The sequence below is a fragment of the Carcharodon carcharias genome (assembly GCF_017639515.1).
Source record: "Carcharodon carcharias isolate sCarCar2 chromosome 35 unlocalized genomic scaffold, sCarCar2.pri SUPER_35_unloc_6, whole genome shotgun sequence".
Taxonomy (NCBI): domain Eukaryota; kingdom Metazoa; phylum Chordata; class Chondrichthyes; order Lamniformes; family Lamnidae; genus Carcharodon; species Carcharodon carcharias.
In genome coordinates this window covers 500128-522703 of record NW_024470722.1, presented here as the reverse complement: position 1 = coordinate 522703, position 22576 = coordinate 500128, and the positions used below count along the sequence as shown (strand labels likewise).

At 55.4% G+C, this 22576-nt stretch overlaps 1 protein-coding gene across 1 annotated transcript in view; it reads left to right on the top strand.

The window, feature by feature from the left end:
- The first annotated feature begins 10773 nt into the window (after positions 1-10773).
- The window catches only part of elk1 (ETS transcription factor ELK1), a 68359-nt gene continuing 56556 nt past the window's right edge, over positions 10774-22576 (top strand). The window contains exons 1-3 of the mRNA XM_041181474.1: positions 10774-10986; positions 11751-12032; positions 12141-12572. Coding sequence (XP_041037408.1) covers positions 10780-10986; positions 11751-12032; positions 12141-12572 — 921 coding nt within the window. The 5' untranslated portion in view covers positions 10774-10779. The remainder of the gene's footprint in view (positions 10987-11750; positions 12033-12140; positions 12573-22576) is intronic.

Here is a 22576-nt window from a genome sequence, read left to right as displayed (position 1 = left end):
GTTTCCCAGGTAGATAGGGGAGAGTGGGCAGAGGCGCAGTTAACTGGTCTGAAATGGCAGCAGAGTCTAGCTGGCTGATCGACAGGGAGGAGCAGCCTGCACCAGTTCCCTTCGGCAGTCGTTCTCACCTTTCGACGGGCTGACTGAGTGCCGCTGTTTGTGCAGCAGCTTCTCAGCTACAGGGTAGGAGTGAGAGGAACAGACTGTATCTCTCTCACTGCCTCGCATGGAACTGACCGACAACAGAAGGGAGAGGTTATAACCATTGGGAAAGGCTGAACAGGCCGGGGCTTTTGACTCTAGAAAAGAGAAGTCCGAGGGGTTGACCTGATCGAGCTCTTTACAATGACGGAGGGGGTTTCGATAGGGTCGACGTAGAGAAGATGTTTCCACTTGTTTGGGGGGGGAGGGGGGGGGCATCAATATAAGACAGTCCCTAATAAATCCAATCGGGGGGTGGGGGGGTGGAATTCAGGAGAAAGGTCTTTACCCAGAGAGTGGGGAGAATGTGGAACTCGCTGCCACATTCGAGGTGAATCGTCTCGATGTGTTTGAGGGGGAAGCTGGATAAACGCATGAGGGGGAAAGGGATAGGAGGATATAGAGGTAGGGGGAGATGAAGAGAAATGTGGGAGAAGACTAGAAACACCAGCATGGAGCAGAGGGGCGGAATGGCCAGTTTCTGTATTTCTATATCATCATCACTGGGTTGGAATAAAGTCTCATTTATAGGATCTCTGACTCATTATCCTGGGAGACAGTCACCATCAAACTGCTCCCCCTTCAGTCTCCCTGTTCTACACAACTTTTCAGTTCACTCAGCTCTTCCCCTGGTGTCCCTGCACCGTGGGAACGATATGGGGATAGGAGGAGATGAAGTTGCACTAAGGGAGCTTTACTCTGTATCTAACCCCGTGCTGTACCTGTCCTGGGAGTGTTTGAAGGGGACAGTGTAGAGGGAGCTTTACTCTGTATCTAACCCCGTGCTGTACCTGTCCTGGGAGTGTTTGACGGGGACGGTGTAGAGGGAGATTTACTCTGTATCTAACCCCGTGCTGTACCTGTCCTGGGAGTGTTTGATTGGGACAGTGTAGGGGGAGCTTTACTCTGTATCTAACCCCATGCTGTACCTGTCCTGGGAGTGTTTGATGGGGACGGTGTAGAGAGAGCTTTACTCTGTATCTAACCCCGTGCTGTATCTGTACTGGGAGTGTTTGATGGGGACAGTGTAGAGGGAGCTTTACTCTGTATCTAACCCCGTGCTGTACCTGTCCTGGGAGTGTTTGATGGTGACGGTGTAGAGGAAGCTTTACTCTGTATCTAACCCCGTGCTGTACCTGTCCTGGGAGTGTTTGATGGGGACAGTGTAGAGGGAGCTTTACTCTGTATCTAACCCCGTGCTGTACCTGTCCTGGGAGTGTTTGATGGGGACGGTGTAGAGGGAGATTTACTCTGTATCTAACCCCGTGCTGTACCTGTCCTGGGAGTGTTTGATTGGGACAGTGTAGGGGGAGCTTTACTCTGTATCTAACCCCATGCTGTACCTGTCCTGGGAGTGTTTGATGGGGACGGTGTAGAGAGAGCTTTACTCTGTATCTAACCCCATGCTGTACCTGTCCTGGGAGTGTTTGATGGGGACGGTGTAGAGAGAGCTTTACTCTGTATCTAACCCCGTGCTGTATCTGTACTGGGAGTGTTTGATGGGGACGGTGTAGAGGGAGATTTACTCTGTATCTAACCCCGTGCTGTACCTGTCCTGGGAGTGTTTGATGGGGACGGTGACATCAGTCTGATGAATGAGGAGGAGTCAGTTCGTGATCCTGTCGTTTTGAATTGAACTCCGCAGGAGGATGACGCTGACCCAAAGGAGCTTTTCATCTGTGAAAATGGTTTGATTAGCCAGCCAGAAGCTGGAGGACTTTGCCGGTGTGTTGCTGTGGTTACCTGCGTGTGGATGTTAAACACCCTCGTGGTTTGACATTAATGAGGAGGGACTGTCGTCACTCAGCTGAAACACCAGGGCTGCCCTTTCATTTCTAAAAGGCCCTCATCCACCTCATCCACCTCTCTCTCTGCCCACGCTCCTGCTGAGCCCTCTGCATTAGCGAGGAAGGTCCTCCCCCCCACCCCCCACCCTAGTGAAGTTGTGGGGAGGTGGGTGGGGGGGGTGGGATGAGAGTTCGTTCAGGTGCTAGACTGCTGAGCTATCAAGTCAAGTTAATGAACCCCGCAACAAGCACCCTTCGTCCCGATTTTCCCTCTCGAGGTGCTTTGCCGGCTGGATCTTCAACTACGTGGGGCATCGCACCCCTGACTCCAGGAGCAGGAAGCCTGACTGATTCGACCCTCTACGCTCAATCCCACCACCCACCCTTCCCGGTTCCACGTACACCTCCCAACCTCCTCCCTCCCGCTACCCACCCAACACATAGAAACCCGGGGGCACTGAGGCCAAATGGATCCCTACTGGAAGATCAACTGATTCATCGCGTGGCGAGAGTGGAACCTGGGATGTTGCCGTGCTTTTGAGGCTCAGCCTGGTGCTGGGGTGGGGGGAGGGGTGATTAGCCTTAGATACTCCGAGTGGGTGAGGGGCATAATGGACACAGCGTGGGGGGAGGGGGGGAGTGAGTGTGGGGTATGAAGGGTCTAGGGCTGGGTGTGGGGTATAACGTGTCTGGGGGTGGGTGAGGGGTATAAAGGGTCTAGGGGGTGAGTGAGGGGTATAAAGGGTGTAGGGGTGGGTGAGGGGTATAAAGGGTTTGGGGAGTGGGTGAGGGGTATAAAGGGTTTGCGGGGTGGGTGAGGGGTATAAAGGGTTTGGGGGTGGGTGAGGGGTATAAATGGTTTGCGGGGTGGGTGAGGGGTATAAAGGGTTTGGGGGTGGGTGAGGGGTATAAATGGTTTGCGGGGTGGGTGAGGGGTATGAAGGGTTTGGGGGTTAGTGAGAGGTATAAAGGGTTTGGGGTGTGGGTGAGGGGTATAAAGGGTTTGTGGGGTGGGTGTGGGGTATAAAGGGTTTGGGGAGTGGGTGAGGGGTATAAAGGGTTTGTGGGGTATTAAGGGTTTGGGGAGTGGGTGAGGGGTATAAAGGGTTTGGGGGTTAGTGAGAGGTATAAAGGGTTTGGGGGCTTGGTGAGGGGTATAAAGGGTTTGGGGGGTGGGTGAGGGGTATAAAGGGTTTGTGGGGTATAAAGGGTTTGGGGAGTGGGTGAGGGGTATAAAGGGTTTGTGGGGTATAAAGGGTTTGGGGAGTGGATGAGGGGTATAAAGGGTTTGGGGGGTGGGTGAGGGGTATAAAGGGTTTGGGGGGTGGGTGAGTGGTATAAAGGGTTTGGGGGTGGCTGAGGGGTATAAAGGGTCCGGGGTATTGGTGAGGGTTTTAAAGGGTTTTGGAGATGAGTAAGGGGTATGAAGGGAGTGGGGGGGGGTGGGTGAGGGGTATGAAGGGTCTGTGGGTGGGTGGGTGAGGGGTGTTGATCAGCAGTGGATTGTGGGAGTGGGGCGTTGTCACGGTGACAGGTCCTGGATGAATGGTTCTTCCATGTGGTGGAATGGTGTTGCTAGGGGAATGGTGTTGCCATGGGAATCCCTCGGTGTTGCCATGGTAGTCCCTCGGTGTTGCCATGGGGATCTCTCGGTGTTGCTATGGGAATGGTGTTGCCATGGGATTGGTGTTGCCAGGGGCATCCCTCAGTGTTGCCAGGGGAACTGTGTTGCCATAGCAATGGTGTTGCTAGGGGAATGGTGTTGCCAGGGGAGCGAGGTTGCCATGGGAATGGTGTTGCCATGGGAACCGTGTTGCCAAGGGAACGGTGTTGCCAAAGGAATCCCTCAATTTTGCCAAGAGTCGTGTGAAATTCTTGTCAGCTTCATATAGTCTTTAATTTCTCTCCGACTAAATAATTACCCTCCCCTCCTCCCCAACAGACTCCAGATAGCCCCCCTCCCCCCGAGAGACTCCAGATAGCCCCCCTCCCCCCGAGAGACTCCAGATAGCCCCCCTCCCCCCGAGAGACTCCAGGCAGCCTCCCTCCCCCACACCCTGAGCCTCGAACCATCTCCTTCAGTTCCACCCCCCTCACCTCACCGCCCCCACCAACCATGACGTCTCTCGATGCCCAGTGAGGGTCAGACTGTCCCACTTGCCCTCAGTACCCTTGGGGTTTCCCTCAATCTCTCCCTCCCAGTCACCGGTTGCTTAGGGGGGCTGGGGGGAGGGGTTCAGCTCCCCCCCCCGCCCCGCCATAAGAGAGAGGAACACGTAACCCAGACTGACCCTCCCCTCACCCCACTCACCCTCCTCCTCACAGCCCACCTCCTCCTCCCCAATATCCCCTTCCCCCTCACCCTCAGCATCTCCCTCAACCTCCTCCTCCTCCCCAAAATCCCCTCCCCCTCACCCTCAGCATCTCCCTCAACCTCCTCCTCCACCCCAATATCCTCCTCCCCTCAACCTCAGCATTTCCCTCAACCTCCTCTTCCTCCCCAAAATCCCCTCCCCTTCCCCCTCACCCTCAGCATCTCCCTCAACCTCCTCCTCCTCCCAATATCCTCCTCCCCTCAACCTCAGCATCTCCCTCAACCTCCTCCTCCTCCAAATATCCCCCTCACCCTCACCCTCTGCATCTCCCTCAACCTCTTCCTCCCCTCACCATCAGCATCACCCTCAACCTCCTCCTCCCCAATATCCCCTCCCCTCACCCTCACCATCCCCTTAACCTCCTCCTCCTCCAAATATCTCCCTCACCCTCACCCTCAAACTCCTCTTCAAACTCCTCCTCTCCAACGTTATCCTTCCCCTCACCCTCAGCATCTCCCTCAACCTCCTCCTCCTCCCCTCACCCTCCTCCTCCTCCCAATATCCCTCTCACCCTCAGCATCCCACCCCGTCCTCCACCCCAACATCTCCCTGACCCTCACCCTCCCCCTCAGAGTCCACCTCCTCCTCTCCAATATCTCCCTCCCCACTCACCCTCACAATCCCTCATCTCCCTCGCAGCCCGTGTGTTTGGTAAGAGAGAGTGAGAGAGGGAGAGAGGGAGTGAGGGAGAGAGGGAGTGAGGGAGAGAGGGAGTGAGGGACTGAGGGACTGAGGGAGAGAGGGAGTGAGGGAGAGAGGGAGTGAGGGACTGAGGGAGAGAGGGACTGAGGGAGAGAGGGAGAGAGGGACTGAGGGAGAGAGGGACTGAGGGAGTGAGGGACTGAGGGAGTGAGGGACTGAGTGAGTGAGGGACTGAGGGAGAGAGGGACTGAGGGAGTGAGGGACTGAGGGAGAGGGAGTGAGGGACTGAGTGAGGGACTGAGGGAGAGAGGGAGTGAGGGACAGAGGGAGTGAGGGACTGAGGGAGAGAGGGACTGAGTGAGAGGGACTGAGGGAGTGAGGGAGAGAGGGACTGAGGGAGTGAGGGACTGAGGGAGTGAGTGAAGGAGAGAGGGAGTGAGGGACTGAGTGAGTGAGGGAGAGAGGGACTGAGGGAGTGAGGGACTGAGTGAGTGAGGGAGAGAGGGACTGAGGGACTGAGGGAGTGAGGGACTGAGGGACTGAGGGAGTGAGGGACTGAGGGAGTGAGGGACTGAGGGAGTGAGGGACTGAGTGAGTGAGGGATTGAGGGAGAGAGGGACTGAGGGAGTGAGGGACTGAGGGACTGAGTGAGTGAGGGACTGAGTGAGTGAGGGACTGAGGGACTGAGGGAGTGAGGGACTGAGGGAGTGAGGGACTGAGTGAGTGAGGGATTGAGTGAGTGAGGGACTGAGGGACTGAGGGAGTGAGGGACTGAGGGACTGAGTGAGTGAGGGATTGAGGGAGAGAGGGAGTGAGGGACTGAGGGACTGAGTGAGTGAGGGACTGAGTGAGTGAGGGACTGAGGGAGTGAGGGACTGAGTGAGTGAGGGATTGAGGGAGAGAGGGACTGAGGGAGTGAGGGACTGAGGGACTGAGTGAGTGAGGGACTGAGGGAGTGAGGGACTGAGTGAGTGAGGGATTGAGGGAGAGAGGGACTGAGGGAGTGAGGGACTGAGGGACTGAGTGAGTGAGGGATTGAGGGAGAGAGGGACTGAGGGACTGAGGGACTGAGTGAGTGAGGGATTGAGGGAGAGAGGGACTGAGGGACTGAGGGAGTGAGGGACTGAGGGAGTGAGGGACTGAGTGAGTGAGGGACCCTCTGTTACAGACACAGACACCCCCACCATAAATTAAAGGTGAACCAGGCGGAGAGCTGGATCTGTGATCTCTCCCCAGCCTGGGGGAGGAGAGAAGGGGGTGGGGAGGGGGGGTATTATTTTGGGGGAGTGGTGGGTGGGGTGGGGTGGGGTGGGGGGCAGACTCGGCTTTAGGGGGTGGTTCTGATGCCTGAGAGACATGTGGTGGGGGCTGAAGTGTATCCAATCGTCGCTGTCTCTGTTTAAAGTGTCACCTGGAGCTGTCCTCGGTGCTGAAACCCAGTCTCCAGTAATAACTCCCCCTCTCTGCCCCCCCCTCTCTCCCTCTCTCCCTCCCCCCTTCACACTTTCCCCTCCATCCCCTCCACCAACCCCCTCCCCTGAAAACCCCTCTCCCCCTTGCTTTCCGAATGAGGCCCGAGCCGGCACAGAGAGGCTGAGACGGGTTTATTTCCCGTTCCATGGAGGTTTGTGCTCAGGTTGACAGGGCAGGTGGGACAGGACTGACCCGCCTGTAGCCTGCGCTCTGAGCTGGCCGGTAAGTCACTGTGTGTCTCTGCGTCTGTGTGAGTGTGTGTGTGTCTGTGTGTGTCTGTGTGTCTGTGTGTGTCTGTGTGTGTGTGTGTGTCTGTGTGTGTCTGTGTGTCTGTGAGTGTGTGTGTCTGTGTGTGTCTGTGTGAGTGTGTGTGTCTGTGTGTGTGTGTGTGTGTGTGTCTGTGTGTGTGTGTGTGTGTCTGTGTGTCTGTGTGAGTCTGTGTGTGTGTGTGTGTCTGTGTGTGTGTGTGTCTGTGTGTGTGTGTGAGTGTGTGTGTCTGTGTGAGTGTGTGTGTGTCTGTGTGTGTCTGTGTGTGTCTGTGTGAGTCTGTGTGTGTCTCTGTGTGTGTGTGTGTGTGTCTGTGTGTGTGTGTGTGTGTGTGTCTGTGTGTGTCTGTGTGAGTGTGTGTGTCTGTGTGTGTCTGTGTGTGTGTCTGTGTGAGTCTGTGTGTGTGTGTGTGTGTCTCTGTGTGTGTGTGTGTGTGTCTGTGTGTGTGTGTGAGTGTGTGTGTGTGAGTGTGTGTGTCTGTGTGTGTCTGTGTGAGTGTGTGTGTCTGTGTGTGTGTCTGTGTGTGTGTGTCTGTGTGTGTCTGTGTGAGTGTGTGTGTGTCTGTGTGAGTGTGTGTGTCTGTGTGTGTCTGTGTGTGTGTGTCTGTGTGAGTCTGTGTGTGTGTGTGTGTGTCTGTGTGTGTGTGTGTGTGTGTCTGTGTGTGTGTGTGAGTGTGTGTCTCTGTGTGTGTCTGTGTGAGTGTGTGTGTCTGTGTGTGTCTGTGTGTGTGTCTGTGTGTGTCTGTGTGTGTCTGTGTGTGTGTGTGAGTGTGTGTGTCTGTGTGTGTCTGTGTGAGTGTGTGTCTGTGTGTGTCTGTGTGAGTGTGTGTGTGTCTGTGTGTGTGTGTCTGTGTGTGTCTGTGTGTGTGTGTGTGTCTGTGTGTGTGTGTGAGTGTGTGTGTCTGTGTGAGTGTGTGTGTGTCTGTGTGTGTGTGTGTGTCTGTGTGTGTGTGAGTGTGTGTGTCTGTGTGTGTGTCTGTGTGAGTGTGTGTGTCTGTGTGTGTCTGTGTGTGTCTGTGTGAGTGTGTGTGTGTCTGTGTGTGTCTGTGTGTGTCTGTGTGTCTGTGTGTGTGTGTGTCTGTGTGTGTGTGTGAGTGTGAGTGTGTGTGTGTGTGAGTGTGTGTGTGTCTGTGTGTGTGTGTGTGTGTGTGTGTGTGAGTGTGTGTGTGTCTGTGTGTGTCTGTGTGTGTCTGTGTGTCTGTGTGTGTCTGTGTGAGTGTGTGTGTCTGTGTGTGTCTGTGTGTGTGTGTGTGTCTGTGTGTGTCTGTGTGAGTGTGTGTGCCTGTGTGTGTCTGTGTGAGACTGTGTGTTTGTGTGTGTGTGTGTGTGAGAGAGAGAGACAGTGTGTGTCTGTATGTGTGTGGGGATCTGTGTGTGCGTGTGTGTGTCTGCCTGTGCCTGTATGAGACAGTGTGGGTGTATCTGTGTGTGTGTCTGGGCCTGTGTGTGTGTGTGTGTGTGTGTGTGTGTCTGGGTCCGTGTATGTGTCTGTGTATGTGTGTGTGTCTCTGTGTGACACAGTCTGTGTCTGTGTGAGACAGTGTTTGTCTGTGTCTGTGTTTGTCTGGTTCTGTGTGTGTGTGCATGCTTGTGTCTCTGTGTGAGACTATGTGTTTGTGTGTGTGAGAGAGAGAGAGAGACAGTGTGTGTCTATATGTGTGTGAGGGTCTGTGTGTGTGTGTGTGTGTCTGTGCCTGTATGAGACAGTGTGTGTGTGTCTGGGCCTGTGTGTCTGGACCTATGTGTGTGTCCGTGTATGTGTCTGTATCTCTGTGTGACACAGTGTGGGTCTGTGTGAGACAGTGTGTGTCTATGTGTGTCTGGGTCTGTGTGTGTGTGTGTATGTTTGTGTGTGTCTGTGTAAGACTGTGTTTGTGTATGTGTGTATGAGAGAGAGAGACAGTGTGTGTCTGTATGTGTGTGGGTGTGTGTGTGTCTGTCTGTGCCTGTATGAAAGTGTATGTGTGTCAGTGTGTGTGTATGTGTGTGTGTGTGTGACTATGTGTGTGTGTGTCTGGGTCTGTGTGTGTGTTTGTGTGAGACAGTGTGTATGAGAGACAGTGTGTGTCTGTGTACATGTGTGTGTGTGAGAGACAGTGTGTGTCTGTAGGGGTGTGTGTGAGTGGATCGGTGTGCGTGAGCGTGTGTGTAAGTGTGTGTGTGCCTGTGTGAGCATGTGAGAGAAAGGGTGTGACTGTTTTTTCTGATATTCATTCACAGGATGTGGGCGTCGCTGGCTAGGCCAGTTTTTATTGCCCACCTTTAGTTGCCCTTGAGAACGTGGGGGGTGAGCTGCCTTCTTGAGCCGCTGCAGTCCCGTGTGGGGTAGGTACTCCCACCGTGCTGTTAGGGAGGGAGTTCCAGGATTGTGTCCGTGTGGTGTAGGTACTCCCACCGTGCTGTTAGGGGGGGAGTTCCAGGATTTTGACCCAGTGACAGTGAAGGAACGGCCGATATATTTCCAAGTCAGGATGGTGAGTGACTTGGAGGGGAACTTGCAGGTGTCACGATTGGTGCTGAACATTGTGCAATCATCAGCGAACAGCCCCACTTCTGACTTTATGATGGAAGGAAGGTCATTGATGAAGCAGCTGAAGATGGTTGGGCCGAGGACACTACCCTGAGGGACTCCTGCAGTGATGTCCTGGAGCTGAGATGACTGACCTCCAACAACCACAACCATCTCCCTTTGTGCTGGGTATGACCCCAACCAGCGGAGAGTTTTCCCCCGATTCCCATTGACTCCAGTTTTGCTGTAGCTCCTTGATGTCACACTCGGTCAAATGCTGCCTTGATGTCAAGGGCAGTCACTCTCACCTCATCTCGGGATTTCAGCTCTTTTGTCCATGTTTGAACCAAGGCTGTAATGAGGTCAGGAGCTGAGTGACCCTGGCGGAACCCAAACTGGGCATCAGTGAGCAGGTTATTGCTAAACAAGTGCCGCTTGATAGCACTGTTGATGACCCCTTCCATTACTTTACTGATGATGGAGAGTAGACTGATGGGGCGGTAATTGGCTGGGTTGGATTTGTCCTGCTTTTTGTGTACAGGACTTACCTGGGCAATTTTCCACATAGCCGGGTAGATGCCAGTGTTGTAGATGCACTGGAACAGCTTGGCTAGGGGCACAGCTAGTTCTGAAGCACAAGTCTTCAGTACTAATGCCGGAATATTGTCAGAGCCCATAGCCTTTGCAGTATCCAGTGCCTTCAGCCGTTTCTTGACATCACGTGGAGTGAATCGAATTGACTGGAGACTGGCATCTGTGATGCTGGGGACCTCTGGAGACTGTGTGTGTGCACAAGTATGTGTGTGTGAATGTGTGAGTGACTGAGTGTCTGTGTGTGTGTGAGTGTGTGCGTGTGTATGTGTGAATGTGAGTGTGTGCAGGTGTGAGTGCGTGTGAGTGAGCATGTGTGAGTGTGGCTGTGTGTGTATGTGTGAGTACGAGTGTGAGTGAATGTAAATGTGTGCAAGTGTGAGTGTGTGTGAGTGCAAGTGTGTGTGAGTGCGAGTGTGTGTGAGTGTGAGTGTGTGAGTGCGAGTGTGTGTGTGTGTGTGTGTGTGTGTGTGTGTGTGTGTGAGTGTGTGTGTGTGTGTGTGTGTGTGTGTGTGTGTGAGAGTGTGTGTGTGTGTCTGTGTGTGTGTGTGAGTGTGTTGTGTGTGTGTGTGAGTGTGTGTGTGTGTGAGTGTGTGTGTGTGAGTGTGTTGTGTGTGTGTGTGTGTGTGTGTGAGTGTGTGTGTGTGTGTGAGTGTGTGTGTGTGTGTGAGTGTGTGTGTGCGAGTGTATGTGCGTGAGTGCGAGTGTGTGTGCGTGAGTGCGAGTGTGTGCGTGCGCGTGCGAGTTTGTGTGAGTGCGAGTGTGAGTCTGTGTGTGTGTATGTCTGTGAGTCTGTGTGTGTGTGTGTGTGTGTGTGTGTGTGTGTGTGTCTGTGTGTGTGTGTGTGTGTGTGTGTGTGTGTCTGTGTGTGAATGGGGATTGGGTGGGGTGTTAAACAGCCTGGACTAATGGGGGTTGTTTTGATCCTGTCAGTGATGGACCCCTCGGTTACTCTCTGGCAGTTCCTGCTACAGCTTCTGGAGGAGAAACACAGTGAGAACCTCATCACCTGGACGTCCAATGTGGGCGAGTTCAAATTACTAGATGCCGAGAAAGTCGCTCGACTGTGGGGGCTGCGCAAGAACAAAACCAACATGAACTATGACAAACTAAGTCGGGCCTTGAGATATTACTACGATAAGGTAAAGATACATCGTAAACTTGGGAACACTCTGACAATCTAGGACACCAGGGGAAGGGCCCACGGTGCAGGGACCGGAACTGTGCACAGTGCTCCAAGTGTGGTCTAACTGAGGGATATGGAGACCGGAACTGTGCACAGTGCTCCGAGTGTGGTCTAACTGAGGGATACGGAGACCGGAACTGTGCTCAGTGCTCCGAGTGTGGTCTAACTGAGGGATATGGGGACCGGAACTGTGCACAGTGCTCCGAGTGTGGTCTAACTGAGGGATACGGAGACCGGAACTGTGCACAGTGCTCCGAGTGTGGTCTAACTGAGGGATACGGAGACCGGAACTGTGCACGGTGCTCCGAGTGTGGTCTGAATGAGGGATATGGGGACCGGAACTGTGCACAGTGCTCCGAGTGTGGTCTAACTGAGGGATACGGAGACCGGAACTGTGCACAGTCTCCGAGTGTGGTCTAACTGAGGGATATGGAGACCGGAACTGTGCACGGTGCTCCGAGTGTGGTCTAACCGAGAGGATACGGAGATGGGAACTGTGCACGTTGCTCCGAGTGTGGTCTAACCCAGGGATACGGAGACCGGAAATGTGCACAGTGTTCCGAGTGTGGTCTAACCGAGGGGATACGGAGTCTGGAACTGTGCACGGTGCTCCGAGTGTCGTCTAACTGAGGTTTAATAATCTTTTTGAACGCACTCTGTCTGCTCTGGCGTTCTGTCAGTCGAGAATTCTTTTATTCTACCTTTGGTCCTCTTACACAGAACATCATCAAGAAGGTCAGCGGCCAGAAGTTCGTTTACAAGTTTGTGTCCTATCCGGAGCTGGGCGGCGTCGACTCGTCCAGGGAGGAAGCCAAGAAGGCGGAGAAGGTTCCAGAAGCCCCACCGACGGCGAGCGAGGGGTCAGCCCGCCCCCACAAGGGGTGGAAAGCGAGCTGGAGGAGCCGGGGAACCCGCAACGAGTACATGAGATCTGGGCTGTATTCCACCTTCACCATCCAGTCCCTTCGGAACGCCACCAAGATGGATGGGGATGAGGAGGAGGCGGAGGGCGAGGTGGAGGAGGAGGAGGAGGAGGAGGAGGAGGAGGTGGAGGAGGAGAAGGAGGAGGAGGTGGAGGAGGGGGCGGGGGTCAAAGGTCAGACCCCGCAGGTGGTGGTGCTGCTGGATCCTTCCCCCGATGGCCAAGGTCTGGGGCCGCTGGAGGGCGAAGGAGGGGCCGAGGTCGGAGGTCAGAGTTCGCAGGTGCTGGTGATCCTGGAGCCCTCACCTCCGGACGAGGAGGAGGAGGAGGAGGAGGAGGAGGAGGTCGGGGATGAGTCGCGACTGACCCCCGGGGAGACTTCGGAGATGCCGCTGGACAGAGAGAGCGACCAGGCCAAGGCTTTGGCCAACAGGAACCTGCAGAAGGCCAAGAAACCCAAGGCCCTGGAGCTGAGCTCCTCGGGGCAGACAAGCAGCAGGCAGTGCCCGTCCCCGGACAGGTGCAACCCCAGCTCGACAACCAACTTCCTGTCGCCCGTCAGCGCCAACACCACCGCCCCCAGCTCACTGACCCCCACGGTCATCGCCACACACTCGCTGGTAAGGGAACCTCTTTCTCCTTCATCATCGACCACCCCCCCTCCCCTCTTAATGAACCGTCCAACTGAAAAGCTGGAGGCCATTCAGCCCGTCCTTCTCCTGCCTGCTCAGTGACACAGCTATCCAATTGATCCCACTCGCCCAACCGTAGACCACACACCCGGAGCGCCGTGCACAGTTCCGGTCTCCGTGTCCCTCGGTTAGACCACACTCGGAGCACTGTGCACAGTTCCAGTCTCCGTATCCCTCGGTTAGACCACACTCAGAGCACTGTGCACAGTTCCGGTCTCCGTATCCCTCGGTTAGACCACACTCGGAGCACTGTGCTCAGTTCTGGTCTCCGTATCCCATGGTTAGTCCGCACTCGGAGCACTGTGCACAGTTTCAGTCTCCTTATCCCTCGGTTAGACCACACTCAGAGAACCATGCCCAGTTCCAGTCTCCGTATCCCTCGGTTAGACCACACTCGGAGCACCGTGCTCAGTTCTGGTCTCCGTATCCCATGGTTAGTCCACACTCAGAGCACCGTGCACAGTTCCGGTCTCCGTATTCCTCGGTTAGACCACACTCGGAGCACTGAGCACAGTTCCGGTCCCCATATCCCTCGGTTAGACCACACTCGGAGCACTGTGCTCAGTTCCAGTCTCCGTATCCCTCAGTTAGACCACACTCGGAGCACCGTGCACAGTTCCGGTCACCATATTCCTCGGTTAGACAACACTCGGAGAACTGTGCACAGTTCCGGTCTCCATGGGCCTCGATTAGAACCACACTCAGAGCACCGTGCACGGTTCCGGTCTCCGTATCCCTCGCTTATACCACACGCAGAGCAAAGTGCACAGTTCCGGTCTCTGTATCACTCAGTTAGACCACACTCGGAGCACCGTGCACAGTTCCGGTCTCCGTATCCCTCGATGAGACCACACTCTGAGCACCGTGCACAGTTCCGGTCTCCGTATCCCTCGGTTAGACCACACTCAGAGCACCGTGCACAGTTCCGGTCTCCGTATCCCTCGGTTAGACCACACTCGGAGCACTGTGCACAGTTCCAGACTCCGTATCCCTCGGTTAGACCACTCTCAGAGCACCGTGCACAGTTCCGGTCTTTGTATCCCTCGGTTAGACCACGTTCGGAGCAACGTGCACAGTTCCGGTCTCCGTATCCCTCAGTTAGACCACCTCGGAGCCCTGTGCACAGTTCCAGTCTCCGTATACCTGGGTTTGACGAAACTCGGAGCACGGTGCACAGTTCCGGTCCCCATTTCCCTCAGTTAGACCACACCAGGAGCACCGTCCACAGTTCTGGTGTCCGTATCACTCAGTTAGACCACACCCGGAGCACCGTCCACAGTTCTGTTCACCGTATCCCTCGGTTAGACCACACTCGAAGTACTGCGCACAGTTCCGGTCTCCATATCCCTCGGTTAGACCACACTCGGAGCGCTGTGCACAGTTCCAGACACCGTATCGCTCGGTTAGACCACACTCGGAGCACTGTGCACAGTTCCGGTCTCCGTATCCCTCGGTTAGACCAAACTCTGAGAACTGTGCACAGTTCCGGTCTCCGTATCCCTCGGTTAGACCACACTCGGAGCACTGTGCTCAGTTCTGGTCTCCGTATCCCTCAGTTAGACCACACTCGGAGCACTGTGCACAGTTCCGGTCCCCATATCCCTCAGTTAGACCACACACTGAGCACCGTGCACAGTACCGGCCTCTGTATGCTTCGGTTAGAACGCACTCTGAGCACCGTGCACAGTTCCGGTCTCCGTATCCCTCAGTTAGACCACACTCAGAGCACCGTGCACAGTTCCGGTCTCCGTATCCCTCGGTTAGAACCACACTCGGAGTACTGTGCACTGATCCGGTCTCTGTATCCATCGGTTAGACCACACTCGGAGCACTGTGCACAGTTCCAGTCTCACTATCCCTGTGTTAGACCACAGTCAGAGCACTGTGCATAGTTCCGGTTTCCGTAACCCTCGGTTAGTCGATACTCGGAGCACCGTGCACAGTCCAGTCTCCCTATCACTGCATTAAACCGCACTCGGAGCACTGTGCACAGTTCCGGTCACCCTATCCCTGGGTTAGACCATACTCGGAGGACTGTGCACAGATCGGGTCTCCCTATCCCTCGGTTAGACCACAATCGTTTCCCTGTGCACAGTTCCAGTCTCCATATCCCTCAGTTAGACCACACTCGGAGCACGGTGCACAGTTCCGGTCTCCGTACCCCTCGGTTAGAACACAGTCGGAGCACCGTGCACAGTTCCGGTCTCCGTGTCCCTCGGTAAGACCACACTCGGAGCACCGTGCACAGTTCCGGTCTCCGTATCTCTCGGTTAGACCACATTTGGAGCGCTGTGCACAGTTCCGGTCTCCATACCCCTCAGTTAGACCACACTCGGAGCACCGTGCACAGCTCCCGTCTCCGTATGCCTCGGTTAGACCACACTCGGAGCACCGCGCACAGTTCCGGTCTCCGTATCCCTCGGTTAGACCACACCTGGAGCACAGAGCACAGTTCCGGTCTCCGTACCCCTCAGTTAGACCACACTCGAAGCTCTGTGCACAGTTCCTGACTCCGTATCCCTCAGTTAGTCCACACTCGGAACACCGTGCACAGTTCCGGTCTCCGTATCCATCGGTTAGACCACACCTGGAGCACCATGCACAGTTCGGGTCTCCGTATCCCTCCGTTAGACCAAGCTCGGAACACCGTGCACAGCTCTCGTCTCCATATGCCTCGGTTAGACCACATTCGGAGCACTGGGCACAGTTCCGGTCTCCGTGTCCCTCGGTTAGACCACTTTCGTAGCACTGTGCACAGTTCCAGTCTCCATATCCCTCACTCTGACCACACTCGGAGCACCGTGCACAGTTCCGGTCACCATATTCCTCGGTTAGACAACACTCGGAGCACTGTGCACAGTTCCGGTCTCTGTATCACTCAGTAAGACCACACTCGGAGCACCGTGCACATTTCCGGTCTCCGTATCCCTCGAAGAGACCACACTCGGAGCACCTTGCACAGTTCCGGTCTCCGTATCCCTCGGTTAGACCACATTCGGAGCACCGTGCACAGTTCCGGTTTCCTTATCCCTTGGTTAGACCACAATTGTTGCCCTGTGCACAGTTCCGGTTTCCATATGCATCGGTTAGAACCATCCTCGGAGCACGGTGCACTGATCTGATCTCCGTATCCCTCAGTTACACCACACTCGGAGCACTGTGTACAGTTCCGGTTTCAGTATCACACGATTAGTCCACATTCGGAGCACCGTGCACAGTTCCGGTCTCCGTATCCCTCAGTTAGTCCACATTCGGAGCACTGTGCACTGTTCCACTCTCCGTATCCCTCAGTTAGACCACACTCGGAGCACCGTGCACAGTTCCGGTCTCCATATCCCTCGGTTAGACCACATTCGGAGCACCGTGCACAGTTCCGGTCTCCGTATCCCTCGGTTAGACCACACTCGGAGCACCGTGCACAGTATCGGTCTCCGTATCCCTCGGTTAGACCACACTTGGAGCACAGTGCACAGATTCCGTCTCCGTATCCATCGGTTAGACCACACTCGAAGCACCGTGCACAATATTGGTCTCCGTTTCCCTCGGTTAGACCACACTCGGAGGGCGGTGCACAGATCCGGTCTCCCTATCCCTCGGTTAGACCACACTCGGAGAAGCGTGCACAGTTCCAGTCTCCGTATCCCTTGGTTAGACCACACTCGGAGCACTGTGCACAGTTCCAGTCTCACTATCCCTGTGTTAGACCACAGTCAGAGCACTGTGCGTAGTTCCGGTTTCCGTAACCCTTGGTTAGTCGATACTCGGAGCAGCGTGCACAGTCCAGTCTCCCTATCACTGCATTAAACCGCACTCGAAGCACTGTGCACAGTTCCGGTCACCCTATCCCTGGGTTAGACCATACTCGGAGGACTGTGCACAGATCGGGTCTCCCTATCCCTCGGTTAGACCACAATCGTTTCCCTGTGCACAGTTCCAGTCTCCATATCCCTCAGTTAGACCACACTCGGAGCACCGCGCACAGTTCCGGTCTCCGTATCCCTCGGTTAGAGCATACTTGGAGCACCGTGCACAGTTCTGGTCTCCGTACCCCTCGGTTAGACCACACTCGGAGCACCGTACACAGTTCCGGTCTCCATATCCCTCGGGTAGACCACACTCAGAGCACCGTGCACAGTTCCGGTCTCCGTATCCCTCGGTTAGACCACATTCTGAGCACTGTGCACAGATCCGTTCTCCGTGTCCCTCGGTTATACCACACTCGGAGCACCATGCACAGTTCCGGTCTCCGTATCCATCGGTTAGACCAGATTTGGAGCGCTGTGCACAGTTCCGGTCTCCATACCCCTCAGTTAGACCACACTCGGAGCACCGTGCACAGCTCCCGTCTCCGTATGCCTCGGTTAGACCACACTCGGAGCACCGCGCACAGTTCCGGTCTCCGTATCCCTCGGTTAGACCACACCTGGAGCACAGAGCACAGTTCCGGTCTCCGTACCCCTCGGTTAGACCACACTTGGAGCACCGTGCACAGTTCGGGTCTCCGTATCCCTCCATTAGACCACGCTCGGAGCACCGTGCACAGCTCTCGTCTCCATATGCCTCGGTTAGACCACATTCGGAGCACTGTGCACAGTTCCAGTCTCCATATCCCTCACTCTGACCACACCCGGAGCACCGTGCACAGTTCCGGTCACCATATTCCTCGTTAGACAACACTCGGAGCACCGTGCACAGTTCCGGTCTCCGTATCCCTCGGTTAGACCACACTCGGAGCTCTGTGCACAGTTACAGACTCCGTATCCGTCAGTTAGTCCACACTCGGAACACCGTGCACAGTTCCGGTCTCCTTATCCCTGTGTTAGACCACACTCGGAGCAATGTGCACAGTTCCGGTCTCCGTATCCATCGGTTAGACCACACTCGGAGCTCTGTGCACAGTTCCAGACTCCGTATCCCTCAGTTAGTCCACACTCGGAGGACCGCGCACAGTTCCGGTCTCCGTATCCATCGGTTAGACCACACCTGGAGCACCGTGCACAGTTCGGGTCTCCGTATCCCTCGGTTAGACCACGCTCGGAGCACCGTGCACAGCTCTCGTGTCCATATGCCTCGGTAAGACAACATTCGGAGCACTGTGCACAGTTCCGGTCTCCATATCCCTCACTCTGACCACTCTCGATGAACCGTGCAAAGATCCGGTCTCCGTATCCCACGGTTAGACCACATTCGGAGCACCGTGCACAGTTCCGGTTTCCGTATCCCTTGGTTAGACCACAATTGTTGCCCTGTGCACAGTTCCGGTTTCCATATGCATCGGTTAGAACCATCCTCGGAGCACCGTGTACTGATCTGATCTCCGTATCCCTCAGTTAGACCACACTCGGAGCACTGTGTACAGTTCCGGTTTCAGTATCACACGATTAGTCCACATTCGGAGCACCGTGCACAGTTCCGGTCTCCGTACCCCTCGGTTAGACCACACTCGGAGCACCGTGCACAGTTCCGGTCTCCGTATCCCTCGGTTAGAACAAACTCGGAGCACCGTGCACAGTTCCGGTCTCCGTATCCCTCGGTTAGACCACGCTGGGAGCACTGCGCTCAGATTCCGTCTCCGTATCCCTCGGTTAGACCACACTCGAAGCACCATGTACAATATCGCTCTCCATATCCCTCGGTTAGACCACACTTGGAGCACTGTGCAAAGTCCCGGTGTCCGTTTCCCTCGGTTAGACCACACTCGGCGCACCGTGCACAATATCGGTCTCCGTATCCCTCGGTTAGACTACACTCGGAGGACTGGGCACAGATCCGGTCTCCCTATCCCTTGGTTAGACCACACTCGGAGCACTGTGCACAGTTCCAATCTCACTATCCCTGTGTTAGACCACAGTCAGAGCACTGTGCATAGTTCCGGTTTCCGTAACCCTCGGTTAGTCGATACTCGGAGCACCGTGCACAGTCCAGTCTCCCTATCACTGCATTAAACCGCACTCAGAGCACTGTGCACAGTTCCGGTCACCCTATCCCTCGGTTAGACCACGCTCGGAGCATCGTGCACAGCTCTCGTCTCCATATGCCTCGGTTAGACCACATTCGGAGCACTGTGCACAGTTCCGGTCTCCATATCCCTCACTCTGACCACTCTCGGAGAACCGTGCAAAGATCCGGTCTCCGTATCCCATGGTTAGACCACATTCGGAGCACCGTGCACTGTTCCGGTTTCCGTATCCTTTGGTTAGACCACAATTGTTGCCCTGTGCACAGTTCCGGTTTCCATATGCATCGGTTAGAACCTTCCTCGGAGCACCGTGTACTGATCTGATCTCCATATCCCTCAGTTAGACCACATTCGGAGCACCGTGCACAGTTCCGGTCTCCGTATCCCTCGGTTAGACCACACTCGGAGCACAGTGCACAGTTCCGGTCTCCGTACCCCTCGGTTAGACCACACTCGGAGCACCGTGCACAGTTCCGGTCTCCGTATCCCTCGGTTAGACCACACTGGGAGCACTGTGCACAGTTCCGGTCTCCGTATCCCTTGGTTAGACCACACTCGAAGCACCGTGTACAATATCGCTCTCCATATCCCTCGGTTAGACCACACTTGGAGCACCGTGCACAGTTCCGGTCTCCGTATCCCTTGGTTAGACCACACTTGGAGCACTGTGCTCAGATTCCGTCTCCGTATCCCACGGTTAGACCACACTCGAAGCACCATGCACAATATCGCTCTCCATATCCCTCGGTTAGACCACACTCGGAGCACTGTGCACAGTTCCGGTCTCCGTTTCCCTCGGTTAGACCACACTCGGAGGACTGGGAACAGATTCGGTCTCCCTATCCCTTGGTTAGACCACACTCGGAGCACTGTGCACAGTTCCAGTCTCACTATCCCTGTGTTAGACCACAGTCAGAGCACTGTGCATAGTTCCGGTTTCCGTAACCCTCGGTTAATCGATGCTCGGAGCACCGTGCACAGTCCAGTCTCCCTATCACTGCATTAGACCGCACTCGGAGCACTGTGCTCAGTTCCGGTCACCCTATCCCTCGGTTAGACCATACTCGGAGGACTGGGCACAGATCCTGTCTCCCTATCCCTCGGTTGGACCACAATCGTTTCCCTGTGCACAGTTCTGTTCTCCATACCCCTCAGTTAGACCACACTCGGAGCTCTGTGCACAGTTCCAGACTCCGTATCCCTCAGTTAGTCCACACTCGGAACACCGTGCACAGTTCCGGTCTCCGTATCCATCGGCTAGACTACACTCAGAGCACTGTGCACAGTTCCAGTCTCCGTATCCCTCGGTTAGACCACACCTGGAGCACAGAGAACAGTTCCGGTCTCCATACCCCTCGGTTAGACCACACTCAGAGCTCTGTGCACAGTTCCAGACTCCGTATCCCTCAGTTAGTCCACACTCGGAACACCGTGCACAGTTCCGGTCTCCGTATCCATCGGTTAGACCACACCTGGAGCACCGTGCACAGTTCGGGTCTCTGTATCCCTCGGTTAGACCACGCTCGGAGCACCGTGCACAGCTCTCGTCTCAATATGCCTCGGTTAGACCACATTCGGAGCACTGTGCACAGTTCCGGTCTCCATATCCCTCGCTCTGACCACTCTCGGAGAACCGTGCAAAGATCCGGTCTCCGTATCCCACGGTTAGACCACATTCGGAGCACCGTGCACAGTTCCGGTTTCCGTATCCCTTGGTTAGACCACAATTGTTGCCCTGTGCACAGTTCCGGTTTCCATATGCATCGGTTAGAACCATCCTCGGAGCACCGTGTACTGATCTGATCTCCGTATCCCTCAGTTAGACCACACTCGGAGCACTGTGTACAGTTCCGGTTTCAGTATCACACGATTAGGCCACATTCGGAGCACCGTGCACAGTTCCGGTCTCCATATCCCTCGGTTAGACCACACTCGGAGCACCGCGCACAGTTCCGGTATCCGTACCCCTCGGTTAGACCACACTCGGAGCACCGTGCACAGTTCCGGTCTCCGTATCCCTCGGTTAGAACACACACGGAGCACCGTGCACAGTTCCGGTCTCCGTATCCCTCGGTTAGACCACACTTGGAGCACTGTGCTCAGATTCCGTCTCTGTATCCGTCGGTTAGACCACACTCGAAGCACCATGCACAATATCGCTCTCCATATCCCTCGGTTAGACCACACTCGGAGCACTGTGCACAGTTCCGGTGTCCTTTTCCCTCGGTTAGACCAACTCGGCGCACCGTGCACAATATCGGTCTCCGTATCCCTCGGTTAGACCACACTCGGAGGACTGGGAACAGATCCGGTCTCCCTATCCCTTGGTTAGACCACACTCGGAGCACTGTGCACAGTTCCAGTCTCACTATCCCTGTGTTAGACCACAGTCAGAGCACTGTGCATATTTTCGGTTTCCGTAACCCTTGGTTAGTCGATACTCGGAGCATCGTGCACAGTCCAGTCTCCCTATCACTGCATTAAACCGCACTCGGAGCACTGTGCACAGTTCCGGTCACCCTATCCCTCGGTTAGACCATACTCGGAGGACTGTGCACAGATCCTGTCTCCCTATCCCTCGGTTAGACCACAATCGTTTCCCTGTGCACAGTTCCGGTCTCCATATCCCTCGGTTAGACCACACTCGGAGCACAGCGCACAGTTCCGGTCTCCGTACCCCTCGGTTAGACCACACTCGGAGCACCGTGCACAGTTCCGGTCTCCGTACCCCTCAGTTAGACCACACTCGGAGCACCGTGCACTGTTCTGGTCTCCGTATCCCTCAGTTAGACCATACTCGGAGAACCGTGCACAGTTCCGGTCTCCGTATCCCTCGGTTAGACCACATTCTGAGCACTGTGGACAGTTCCGGTCTCCGTGTCCCTCGGTTAGACCACACTCAGAGCTCTGTGCACAGTTCCAGACTCCGTATCCCTCAGTTAGTCCACACTCGGAACCCCGTGCACAGTTCCGGTCTCCGTATCCATCGGTTAGACCACACTCGGAGCAATGTGCACTGTTCCGGTCACCCTATCCCTCGGTTAGACCATACTCGTAGGACTGTGCACAGATCCGGTCCCCCTATCCCTCGGTTAGACCACAATCGTTTCCCTGTGCACAGTTCCGGTCTCCATATTCCTCAGTTAGACCACACTCGGAGCACCGCGCACAGTTCCGGTCTCCATATCCCTCGGTTAGACCCATACTTGGAGCACCGTGCACAGTTCCGATCTCCGTACCCCTCGGTTAGACCACACTCGGAGCACCGTGCACAGTTCCGGTCTCCGTATCCCTCGGTTAGACCACACTCGAAGCACTGTTCACAGTTCTGGTCTCCGTATCCCTCAGTTAGACCACACTCGGAGAACCGTGCACAGTTCCGGTCTCCGTATCCCTCGGTTAGACCACATTCTGAACACTGTGCACAGTTCCGGTCTCCGTATCCCTCGGTTAGACCAGATTGGGAGCGCTGTGCACAGTTCCGGTCTCCGTACCCCTCGGTTAGACCACACTCGGAGCTCTGTGCACAGTTCCAGACTCCGTATCCCTCAGTTAGTCCACACTCGGAACACCGTGCACAGTTCCGGTCTCCGTATCCTTCGGTTAGACCACACCTGGTGCACCGTGCACAGTTCGGGTCTCTGTATCCCTCGGTTAGACCACATTCGGAGCACCGCGCACAGTTCCGGTCTCCGTATCCCATGGTTAGTCCACACTCGGAGCACCGTGCACAGTTCCGGTTTCCGTATCCCTTGGTTAGACCACAATCGTTGCCCTGTGCACAGTTCCGGTCTCCATATGCATCGGTTAGAACCATCCTCGGAGCACTGTGCACTGGTCTGATCTCTGGATCCTTCAGTAAGACCACACTCGGAGCACTGTGTACAGTTCCTGTTTCAGTATCACACGATTAGTCCACATTCGGAGCACCGTGCACAGTTCCGGTCTCCGTATCCCTCGGTTAGACCACACG